The sequence below is a fragment of the Piliocolobus tephrosceles genome, chromosome 3 (assembly GCF_002776525.5).
Source record: "Piliocolobus tephrosceles isolate RC106 chromosome 3, ASM277652v3, whole genome shotgun sequence".
Taxonomy (NCBI): Eukaryota; Metazoa; Chordata; class Mammalia; order Primates; family Cercopithecidae; genus Piliocolobus; species Piliocolobus tephrosceles.
In genome coordinates this window covers 148,240,972-148,253,433 of record NC_045436.1, presented here as the reverse complement: position 1 = coordinate 148,253,433, position 12,462 = coordinate 148,240,972, and the positions used below count along the sequence as shown (strand labels likewise).

The following is a 12,462-nucleotide window of genomic DNA, read 5'->3' as shown; positions in this document are numbered from 1 at the left end:
AAGTGGCACCAAGAGAGGCCCAGTTGGAAGCTATGATATGTGGAACATGTTTCTTAATCTCTGTTACAATCGAAATCATTTAAGGGCATGTAATCGTTCTCTTTTTATGAAAAGGATCCTGTAAGAAAGCAGTTCTTTAGGAATGATGACCCACTGTGAGCTTGATATAACTTCTGTGATTATTTATACAAAGATAGTTGATAATTTAGTGCTTTGTTTAAAAAAAAATGTTAAGCTAACAAAATCTCGTGAATTCCTCCCCACTAGTCATAAGTCAATCGTCTTATAATTTTAGGGACTTTGAATCCAAAGCAAACCATCTTGGTGATTCTGGTGGGACCCCTGTAAAGACCCGGAGGCACTCCTGGAGGCAGCAGATATTCCTCCGAGTAGCCACCCCGCAGAAGGCGTGCGATTCTTCCAGCAGATATGAAGGTAAGGCCCGGACCCGAGATGAAACCTCAAAGAGAGCTCGCAAACATCCAGCTGACAGAGGACCCTGGGAGCCCCATCATATTGGTAAGAAAGCAGAACCCTGCCCTCTTCAGTATTGGCAGGTCTGAGGCAGTCACAAAGGCAACTAGGGAGGGAGTTTAGAGGTTACCCTACATTTCTTAGGGAAGGAATTTAGAGCTCATTTAGGGTAACCTCTCCATAAACGGGCGAAGAGCTCTGATGTTGAGAGTGGTCACAGCGTTACCAGCGGTGAATCCAGACAGGTCTGCAGCAACCTCACTTCTTGCCTCCTAGGACATAAGGCAAAAGGAGAGACTGAGGCAAGTTTTAGAGCAGGAGTGAAAGTTTACTAAAAATATCAGAGCAGGAATGAAAGGACGTCAAGTACACTTGGAAGATGGTCAGGTGGGCAGCTTGAGAGATCAAGTGTGTGATTTGGTCTTTTGACCTGGGGTTTTATATGTTGGCATACTTCCGGGGTCTTGCGTTCCTTCTCCCCTGATTCCTCCCTTGAGGTGGGCTGTCCCTATGTGCAGTGGCCTGCTAGCACTCGGGGGTTGTGGGGGAGCATGCGCAGGGTGTTTACTGGAGTTGTAGGCGTGCTTACTTGAGGCGTTCTTCCCTGTCCAGTCTAGCATTCCTAGAGGAACGCTATGCACCAGTTAAACTCCGCCATTTTGCCTCTTAATGCGCATGCTTGAGCCCACTCGCCCAGCTCCCGAGATCTTCTTACTGGGAAGCTGCTGCTCACCAGTTTCAGGTGTTGTGTATCCGCTGGGAGCCCGCCCCTCCCTGGTGCCGGCTGTGACCAGTTCTCACTTTAGAGAAACAGTTAACAAATGCTTGACCATCACCTGATGGTCCCCTGACATTGCTGGTGTGTATCTGGGAGGGGCCCTCTCCTGTCCTCCTCGTGTCTGACTAGCTACCCTGTAACCAAAGCGTGGACTTCGGAGTCTGCATTCAAATCCCAGCTTTTCTCCTTAGGAGCTGTGAACCAGAACGAGCTGTCTAAAGTTACCACCTATAACCTGGGATTAATTATGCCTGTTGCCACACTGGTTGAGACAAGGCAGCGTGCTATCATTACTGATACTTTTTTTTTTTTTTTTTGATGAAATCTTGCTGTGTCGCCCAGGCTGGAGTGCAGTGGCGGGATCTCGGCTCACTGCAAGCTCTGCCTCCCGGTTGACGCCATTCTCCTGCCTTAGCCTCCCGAGTAGCTGGGACCACAGGCGCCTGCCACCCCGCCCGGCTAAGTTTTTGTATTTTCAGTAGAGACGGGGTTTTACCATGTTAACCAGGACGGTCTCGATCTTCTGACCTCGTGATCCACCCGCCTCGGCCTCCCAAAGTGTGGTACATTTTTTAAAAGCATTGAAAATGCATAGTACTGGAAAGAAAATCAGTGATGCGAATGTTTCCAGGGTAACGTCACCTCCCATGCTGTGGAGGTCCCTCTGGTGAGCCTGGCCCGTTGCTTCTCTTGCCTCAGCCTTTCCATGTGGAGGCACCATGGAGCTGCCACTCACCAGCACCTTTTTTCCCTCAAGTGGTTTGTACCTGTAAAGTATTCCTGCTGTGGGTGGCCCCTCAGTGGACTTGCTGAGCCTGGCCAGGGTTTGATTTCTCTTGCTGCCAGCCTGAGCCGGATGGCTGCTTCTCTCTTCCCCTGCCCGGTGGAGAGGCCTGCTTGCTGCAGAGAAGGGCTCTTCTTCCCAGGTCCTGTAGCACCCTGTTAGAGGGTGTGGAGTGGGACAGTGGGAACCAGAGCCACCAGAGGGAGGCCCTGGAGGAGGAATGACACTGATTCATGTCTGAAACTGTAGAACAGGGGTGCCAGAACCCGAGTTTCAGTGTTTAATAAAGACTGCCTCCGTGTTGTGGTGGCCATACCTCACAGGGCGTGGTCACTTGGAAAGTTCTGCTTGGAAATGCTTTGTGCAGTGGCCAGGATGTGTTAGGGGCCACACATGACTGCTTGCTCCATCGCAGAACAGTTACAAGTTTTCAAACGAGCATTCATAGACTGAGCTGCATCCTGCCTCCCTGTCCTCTCGTTCCTGGCTTCTTCTCTGATCTCTGAAGCCACACAGAATGTGTTTGCATCTGTTTCCTGCCCTTCAGATGATGGAGGACCATGGAAGCTGCTGCTCCTTTAGCTCTCTTCTCCAGGGAATTGTCCTCGTCACTGTTGGGGAACGCCTGGTCCAAGTCCTGTCCTCCGAAGAGCCTCTGTCCCTCATGGAGTCCTGAGTTGAACTTGGTGTTCACTTGGCCTCTGGCTCTGGCAGTGTGTTGCTTCTTCCATTGACCTGCCGCTGCTCTGTTAATGCAGATTGACCTTAATCTGTTTCTGCTTTAAGTGATTAACTCACTTTCTCGGCTCGTATTGTATCTTGTCCTTTGGGATATGAACCGTTACTTAAATTTGGATTGATTCCTGGCTGGGCACGGTGGCCCATGCCTGTAATCTCAGTGCTTTGGGAGGCCAAGACAGGAGGATCCCTGGAGGCCAGGAGTTTGAGGCCACCCTTGGCAACATAGTGAGACCCTGTCTCTACAAAAAATAAAAATTAGCTGAGCATAGTGTTGTGAAGCTGTAGTCCTAGCTACTCGGGAGACTGAGGCAGGAGGATTACTTGAGCCCAGGAGTTTGAGGTTACAGTGAGCTGTGATCACACCCCTGTACTCCAGCCTGGGTGACAGAGTGAGACACTATCTCTTGGGGGGGGGGGGGGGGGTAATGTCTATACTTGAGAAGGTTTTTTTCCTCAAATAGTTGGTACCTATAAAGTATTAATCAGTTTTGAGCAGTCCTTTTGCGATTCTTTTGAGTCTTGATTCTGGTGACCAGTAAGTTGTATACATTTGCCTGTCAAGTGGATAAACATGGCCTTTGTGCCTTTAAGTAATGGCTAAAAGTACCAAACAGAACAGAGCCTGGCATAGGTGCTGCTCCTCCTATTCCTAGGCCGTAATCATCCCTGATTCATCAGACCCCAAATAATTCAGCTTCTCACTGTCCTGTGCCCCACCACCCAATCTCCTGCAAGAAGATGTCCTGGAGCCCCCTGTCAGTGCTAGGCAGAGATCACCATCCATGTCCACCTTTCCTCTGATGCAGGCTCCCAGCAGCCCCTCTGGCTTGTGCCATGCCATCCTTGAACTCACCCCCATGCCCGACCCGAGCCCTTGCACAGGCCGCTCCCTCTGCCTAGAATGCTGTTCCTCAGTATCCCTGTGGTTCCCTCCCTCCCCTTCCCTTGTATCGTGACTCTCCCATAGCACCTCTCTCCCTGTAACACATGTTCACAGGTTCATCTTCATCATCCATCTCCGGCAGCTCCTGCAGGCTTGATGACTGCTAAAGGCAGGCAGGTCGGTGGCTCAGATTCTTGCAAACTTAGTGATTTGTGATTTCTCAACTCCCTCCTCATGCCTCCTCTGTCTCTATAGGGACGTATTATTTCTTATCTCTTCTCAGAACCAAGAGATGCTGGCTGAATTTCTGGACAACATTGTTTAAGTGTTCTGTGTATGCAAAGGGAAAACAGGAGAATAAAAGGATTATTAAGGAAGAATTAGTATAGTGGTAGCCACGTATTATGCTCTTTTTATACTCTGCTAAGTGCTTTACACGAATTACTTCCTTTAATTAGTCAGCCTTATGAACGTCGACATTTTTATGAAACCCATTTTACAGGTGGGTGAGTGGAGGCTGGGAGTGGCTTAAATCACCTTCCCCAAACCAGGGAGTTAGTGGGAGCCAGAGGCAGGACCTGAGCTCATGGGTCTGATCTCCAAAGCTCATGCTCTGAATCACACACAGCACTGGGCTGCAGCCAGAGATGTAGGACCCTGCGGGACCCTCTGGAGGTGGTCCTGCCTGTGCTTCCCTCTTCCTACAGGAAGCTCCCTGTAGGCATCTGTGTTGGGTGTGGACTCTCAGTGTATCCGCATGTGTACCTGTTGGGCAGGCACCAACACTGAATGGAAAACATATTTCTGGGCATTTTAATGTACGGACTTGACTTCAGTCAATCTCCTCCGCCCCCTTCCACCCTGACCGCCTCCCTAATAGTTAGCATTGGCACTGGAGTGTGGATGGCAACTGATTTCTGTCTGAGAGGACAAATCGGGCGTCTTTGTCCTCTGCTACTGTCTGTTCCCCATCCTTAGGGTGCAACGATGCCAGAGCCCTCCACTGTGGTCTGTGACCACTTTGACCCACACCAGCAGGTCGCCATATGTTCCCTCCAGCTGAGAGACATCACATCCAAAAACAATTTAGAGCTCTGAGGTTTCTTTCCCCAGAGGTCCCTGCTTTGTGCATACTGTCTCCAGCTGAGTGTGCACAAGACTGTGTTCCTGCTTTGCCTGGGTGGCTGAGCCACGGGCAGCTGAGCCTGCAGCCGCTGGACTCACTGCATTCCCACTCTGAGTTTGGCATGGGAGACACACAAGTGTGCTTGTGAGAAATAGAATCTTAACAGTACCTTTTAACACCTATTTCAGGTGCTCAAAATGACTGCCTGTTTTACATTTATATTCTGGCAGTGCAAACTTCAATTGGACAGGAAGTCTTACAACCTTTCTTCCAGGTGAAAAAGTGAGGCAGGGATGTTTATACAGTTCCATCCAGGTCATCCCACTTGGAAGATACTAGTAAAACGAACCAACAGTAATATAAAAACCATGGTGTTTGCAATAGTGATAATGTTACTAGCGAAGGAAAAATAGAAATTTTCAGTAATTTGGAGATTATTATTTTTAATAGATGGGCTAAAATAAAAAACCTGGAGAGAAGGGTGTTAAGTGAGTAAGGAGTGTGTCTTCTACTAAATATAGTGTAAAGAGAGAAGAAAATACAAAGTCAGGCACAGTGGATAGACGTGGATAGTCTCATCTCTAATAGTATAATGGGCAAACTTGTCTCAAACAGAATTAGTCTACGTCTTGTTTACTCAGGGATATGTGACTGTTTTCTATACACAAAATCCTCATGAGGTGATTAAGTTGCAAGCATCTGAATTTTGTATTTTGGAAACCTATCTGAGGTAGGTAGGAGGTTAATTTATGTTTAGAAATTTACTTGCATATGTCTGGTAGCTCCAGGGCAAATATTCCCAAATCCCAGACTATTTTTTTTTTTCTTTTTAGATTCAACAGTGACCAGTTGGTCTCTTGTAAGAATTACAGCTTTAAGTTAGCAAAGTCTAAGAGGGCTGGTTTTAATCCTGAACCTCGGAGGGTCCCTGCTTCTCGGGTAGTAAGTAGGTCAGGCGTACAGCAGGTACTACATTGAAGGGAAGCTGGATGATAAATAGGAAATCAGCGATTTTTACTTGAAGACTTGGCAAGGCAAATGTTTTTGTGATAAAAATAGATCTTGAAATAGAATCCTGAAAGCTGCCTGTTTAAATGTAAAACAAATGGCTTCAGTGATGCTTTAAGTTTGTGGTGGTCATCTCTGGCTGCCCCAGAAACTACAGAAAGTGCATTCTCTCTTGGTGCTATGGGTTTTTAGGGTGAACGCCTTGTATGACGCTGAGTATGTGGAAGGACCGTTCACTCTTGGTAACTATACACTAGGCAGAGGGTGGCGTTAGCAAAGCTGCTGCAGGTTGGGTGTGTTTAAGATAGCATTTGTAGAGCGTACCTAAGGGCAGACATATTTTTTTTTATTTGAATTTTTTTCTTTTTCTTTTTAGTGCCAGGGTACATGTGGAGGATGTGCAGGTTTGTTACATAGGTAAATATGTGCCATGGTGGTTTGTTGCACCTGTCAACCCATCACCTAGGTATTAAGTCCAGCATGCATTAGTTATTTTTCCTAATGCTCTCCCTGTTCCCTGCCACCCCCCAACAGGCTCCAGTATTTGTTGTTCCCTTTCCTGTGTCCTTGTGTTCTCTTGGTTCAGCTCCCACCTATGAGCGAAACTTGCAGTGTTTGGTTTTCTGTTCCTGCATTAGTTTGCTGAGGATAACGGCTTTCAGCTCCATCCATGTCCCTGCAAAGGACATGATCTCATTCATTTTTATGGCTGCATAGTATTCCATGTTGTGTATGTACCACTTTTTCTTTACCCAGTCTATCATTGATGGGCATTTGGGTTGATTCCATGTCTTTGCTGTTGTGAATAGTGCTGCAGTGAACATATGCATGCGTGTATCTTTGTAACAGAATGATTTATATTCCGTTGGGTATATACCCAGGAATGGGATTGCTGGGTCAAATGGTATTTCTAGATCTTTGGGGGAATTGCTACACCATCTTCCACAATGTTTGAACTAATTTACATTCCCAACAACAGTGTAAAAGCATTCTTATTTCTCCGCAACCCCACCAGCATCTGTTTCTTGACTTTTTAATAATTGCCATTCTGACTGGTGTGACATGGTATCTCATTGTGGTTTTGATTTGCATTTCTGTAATGATCAGTGATGTTGAACTTTTTTCATGTTTGCTGCCTGTGTGAATGTCTTCTTTCTTTTCTTTTCTTTTTTTTTTTTTTGAGACGGAGTCTAGCTCTGTCGCCCAGGCTGGAGCACAGTGGCGCAATCTTGGGTCACTGCAAGCTCCACCTCCCAGGCTTACGCCATTCTCCTGCCTCAGCCTCCCAAGTAGCTGGGACTACAGGTGCCCGCCACCACACCCGGCTAATTTTTTTATGTTTTTAGTAGAGACGGGGTTTCACTTGTGTTAGCCAGGATGATCTCAATCTCCTGACCTGGTGATCCGCCCGCCTTGGCCTCCCAAAGTGCTGGGATTACAGGTGTGAGCCACTGTGCACAGCCAAGCTGTATGAATGTCTTCTTTTGAGAAGTGTCTGTTCATGAGAGAGACATATTTGCTCCTCTGAGGATGCTTATGTCTGTGTGACAGCATTCTCGCATTTTCAGAACCTCACTGTGAATCCCCATCGTTGGCCTGTACTGAAGGTAAAGCAGATAGAGGCAGTCTCATCCGTCAGATGAAGACCTGAACACAGCTGTTGATTAAGAGGCTTTCTTCGGATCATGGTTTAGAGCAGTGTTTTACGAACTCCATGTGCTTGGAGTCCTCTGGAAATCCTGTTAAAAGACAGACTCTGTTGCAGTAGGTCAGGGTGGGTTCTGAAGTTCTCACAAGCTCCCCAGCGAGGCTGATGTTTTGGGTCCACTATGAGGAGGCAGGGCTTAGGATCAACAACCATGGGAAATCCAGTCCAGATTTTTGATGTGTCCTAGGTTAGGCCTTTCTGTGAGGCTGCCCTGGGGCTAGCGATGGGCTCCAGGAGTCTCTCAAGTATCTCAAGTCTCAAATAAGTCTGAGTCATCAGGGATATTTTTTTGAGAAGACTTGTGCCATCTGGAGAAGCAAAGAGTGAGTGTGATGGGAAACAGGCAGTGATTAAAAACATGGTAAGGTTTAAAGAAACATTTGACCGTGTGTCAGGTGAACCCAAATGTATGGCACTTTGCGTCTTTCCTGCCCTTTCGTTTTCCGAGAAGCGAGGCCTTATCTCTCATGGAGCACGGGAGACACAGTGTGGGTGTTTGTTTTCTCAGCCGTGGGCTCTAACCTAATTGTCAAGCCTACCAAAAAAAAAATGCTGAAAATCAATGTTTGATTAGGTATCTGGTAGTACATAATCTCCATAATTTTCTCTCTGGGTGTATTATGCAAAAGATAATCCTTTGTTATTAAGAAACGATTTTTAAGGCAACTCCCAACTTTGAAATGGGGAAAAATCATTTTATTTACCTCTAGGTGCCAGGGAACAATATTAAATTTAGTCTTCTACTTTTCCTTTAAGCATTTCAGATTACATTGTGCATTTTACCAACAATAGAAGCTTTCAGACTTTACATGTCTTGTAAAAAAAAAAAAACAAAAACCTACTATAGATAAGAATGATTTATTGATTTGAAACCCATTGTATAAGAAAAGAGTCCAGTGAGACTTAAGTTCAAAGGTTTCTTTGTCTTTTGGGTGTAGCTGTGTCAATATGCCTAATTTATAATAACATTAAGTTTAGTGGATTAGATATTAGTTATCAACTGAGATGTCAGCAGTAATAAACAGTAATGCCTAAACTGAAGTATATAATCTGAATCTTTATGATGACCAATTTATATTATTGTGAAAAACTTAGGAACTCATTTGAAACATGATGATTTATATGTGTCGTATATAGTTTTCAATAATTTACGTATCAGCAGGAAATTTTAGTGGGTGATATAAGTGGAATAACTGCAGGTGAAACTTTGCTGGAAAATACAAGCATAGTGACATCTGTGCACCAAAAACACCTGGGGAGATTCTTAAAACACAGGCCGGACATGCCCTCCTGGCTGTCTCCCTCACTGTCAGGGAGTGTGGGGGTGGGGCCTGGGCCTGAATTCTTTCTTTTTAGACTCCTCAGGATTCTGATTGCTGCCACGTTGAGAGGGTTGACCTCAATTCAGACCTCGGAGAGTGACTTGAGAAACCGTCACCACTTGGTGGCAGTGTTGCTCCCCATATCTTGATTACCCTTGTTTCTTTCCAATCCCGGAAAAGTGTGCTTGCTTTTTTTTTTTTCCCCTGTGTTTTTGTTTTTGATCTTGTTACAATATTTATATTCCTTGCTCATTTGCAACTTATTCGAATGGAGAGCTACTTTCTGAAATCTAGATGTTTTTCTTCTTCTACGGGGTTTTAGGACATGGGCAAAACAAGGAAGAAAAAAACTGTCTTCAGTTGGCAGAGACGTGGATTTTTAAGATTGTTCTTAATTTACTTTCTGTATAACTTTGCTTTTCTGTGGTGAACAAAGACCAGGTTCAAGATAAAATATTGCAAGCCAAGAATCTGATTGTTCATGGATTTCTATGGTTAAAGATTCTTGATCACCTCCCCATCTCCCCCCGCCCCCCGTGCCACCCCCACACCCCATTGTGCTTCTTGGCTTGTCATTTCAAAAGTCAAGGAAGTCACAGTGAATGGCAAGATTTTACCTAGACTTGCTATTTTTGTGCCTGTTAACAATTTTGAGTTAATATTGACTGAGCTCTTCCTGGTGAATCGCTGGCGTTTAAACAACCAGTCCATAACACTGTGTGGGCGCTGGAACTAAGGTTATTGGTGACACAAGATAGCACCTGAGCCACTGCTGCTTGGTAGGAGGGCTGAGGGCTTGGATGCTGAGATGCTGGAGTCAGATGGCCTGGATTTGAATCCTTGCCCTCCTGTTCGGATCCCAGCTGACCCATGATGATGCTGCAGTACCTGACAGCAAATTCTTCCTTAGGGCTGCTCTTACTCTAGAGTGTGTGCCTGTGTGCCTGCAGGAGAATGTCCAAAGTGGGTGATCTTGATCTGTTAACCTTTGAACTTTAATCTATACCAGGGAGCCACTGAAGAGTTTAAAGCAAGTGAATGACAAGTAGTTTGAAAATATTTCCAAGGGGATAGAATTTATGGACATACCTGAACATGAGCAGCCTCAAAATCAGGGCTGGGACTAGAGTGAGGCCAGCAGGTGTCCAGGGTACAAAATGTAAGGAGGCACTCCCTTTCAGGGCTGGCAGGTGTGGATCCTGAACTTCCAGGACCTTGAGAGTGAGTGTCTCCTAAGGATTATACCCTGGGTGCCTGTTTACCTCATCCTGGTCCCTGGTCCTCTGTATATCCTACTGCCTGCTTCAGTAAACAGGCAGCCCCACAAGGGAAGGAAGGGTTGGATCAGCTCTGAGGAGGGCGTTTTTTAGAAGGATAGGTTTGTTTTGTTTAAAAAACAGCTTTATTGAGATATAATTCACATCCTATACAGGTCATTCATTTAAAATGTACAATTCAATGTTGTGAGGTTGTTTTTTGGTATATCCACAGAGTTGTGCAACCATACCACAATCTATTTTTTTTTTTTTTTCTTTGAGATGGAGTCTTTCTGTGTCACCCAGACTGGAGTGCAGTGGTGCGATCTTGGCTCGTTGCAACCTGCACCTCCTGGGTTCTAGTGATTCTCATGCCTCAGCGACCCGAGTAGCTGGGATTACAGGCATGCCCCACCACACCTGGCTAATTTTTATATGTTTACTAGAGACAGGGTTTCACCAAGTTGGCCAGACTGGTCTCCAGCTCCTGGCCTCAAGTGATCCACCTGCCTCAGCCTCCCAAAGTGTTGGGATTAAAGGTGTGAGCCCGACCCACCACAGTCTAATTTTGAAACATTTTTTTGTCCCCCTGGATAAAAACCTGTAGTTGTCACTTGCCAATCTACTGCCGTCCACCTCTAACCATAGACAGCCCCTGATCTACTTTCTGTCTCTATAGATTTGCCTATTCTGAACACATTCATCTAAGTGCAGTCATGTAATATGTGGTCTTTTGTGTCTGGCATCTTTGATTTAATATAATGTTTTCAAAATTCATTATGTCATAATACATACCAGTAATTCATTCTTTTTAAGTGACATTAATATTCCTTTGTATGGAGACATCACATATGGTTTATCCATTTACCAGTCGAGAAGCATTTAGATTGTTTTCACCTTTTGGCTGTTATGAATAATACCGCTGTGAACGTTGATGTATGTGTTTTTGTGTGGTTGAATGTTAAGGAGGGCCTTTACGTGTGAGCTGGTGTGGAACCTCCTCCTCCAGGGGAACCTCACCTGTGATTCTACCCACTGGGATGGTTAAACCAGCAGGGGTGGGAAGGGTCTGGTCCTGCTGGCCCCAGGGTTTCCTGCAGACTGTTGTGTTTGTCTTTCTTCTGCCCAGGCCGAAAGGGAGGATGCCCTGGGTTCTGGCACTGCCCTCACGGGTGTGTGGGAAGGCTGGGAAGCCAAGTCTCCAGGGTGCCTCCATCAGGGACCGTGCAGCTGGGAGGCAGCCAGAGGGCCACAGATTGGTGGCATTCACACAGAGCTATATTTCCTTTTTTTTTTTTTTGAGATGGAGTTTCGCTCTGTCGCCCAGGCTGGAGTGCAGTGGTGCAAATCTCGGCTCACTGCAACCTCCGCCTCCCAGGTTCAAGCAATTCTCCTGCCTTAGCCTCCCAAGTAGCTGGGACTATAGGCATGCACTGTCACACCAGGCTAATTTTTTTGTGTTTTTAGTAGAGACAGGGTTTCACCATGTTGGCCAGGATGGTCTTGATCTCCTGACCTCATGATTCATCCTCCTCGGCCTCCCAAAGTGCTGGGAATACAGGCATGAGCCACCATGCCCGGCCTCCATTTCTTTGTTTTTCTTTTTTCTTTGAGATGGAGTCTTGCTCTGTCACCCAGGCTTGAGTGCAGGGGCACCATCTCTGCTCACTGCAACCTCTGCCTCCTGAGTTCAAGCGATTCTCCTGCCTCAGCTTCCTCAGTAGCTGGGATTACAGGCATCTACCACCACACCTGGCTAGTTTTTTTTTTATTTTTATTTTTTAATAGAGATGGAGTTTTGCCATGTTAACCAGGCTGGTCTCGAACTCCTGGTCTCAAGTGATCCGCCTGCCTTGGCCTCCCCAAGTCTAGGGATTATAGGTGTGAGCCACTGCACCTGTCCCATAGCTACGTTTCTGCCAGCTGTTTGCAAACTATGCCCCAGAATCCCCTGGAAGACTTGTAGAAATACCAGTTGTCAGGTGGCGCCCCCAAATGTTGGATTCTGGAGATGAATTCTCTTGGGTGGGGCCTTCAAGCCTCAGCAGCTGATAATCATGGGGGCCTCCTATTCTGATAAAAATTCCAAAAAAGTCCTGAGTGATTGTTAGGGGAAATAGGAAAATAACACATTGAAAATTAGAAATGTGTTCTATGGCAGAGGATGAAACAGCCAACGAAGCCAATAATAGCCATTGTAATGATCTTTATCATGTATTAAGCATTTTGTGTTTTCACTTTTACACAAGTAGATGATTCCCATAGGTATTACCACTTTTTTTTTTTTTTTTTTTTTTTTTGAGACAGAGACTCGCTCTGTCCCCCAGGCTGGAGTGCAGTGCCACGATCTAGGCTCACTGCAACCTCAACCTCCCAGGTTCA

At 45.9% G+C, this 12,462-nt stretch overlaps 1 protein-coding gene across 9 annotated transcripts in view; it reads left to right on the top strand.

Annotated features, from left to right (window-relative positions):
* TBC1D1 (TBC1 domain family member 1) overlaps nt 1-12,462 on the top strand; it is a 242,938-nt gene that overhangs the window by 158,356 nt on the left and 72,120 nt on the right. For 6 of the 9 annotated variants that reach the window (XM_023224635.3, XM_023224636.3, XM_023224633.3 and 3 more), the window contains one exon: nt 296-519. In XM_023224635.3, the coding sequence (XP_023080403.1) occupies nt 296-519 (224 nt within the window). The remainder of the gene's footprint in view (nt 1-295; nt 520-12,462) is intronic. The other 3 variants (XM_023224634.3, XM_023224642.3, XM_023224637.1) reach the window with 1 other exon arrangement.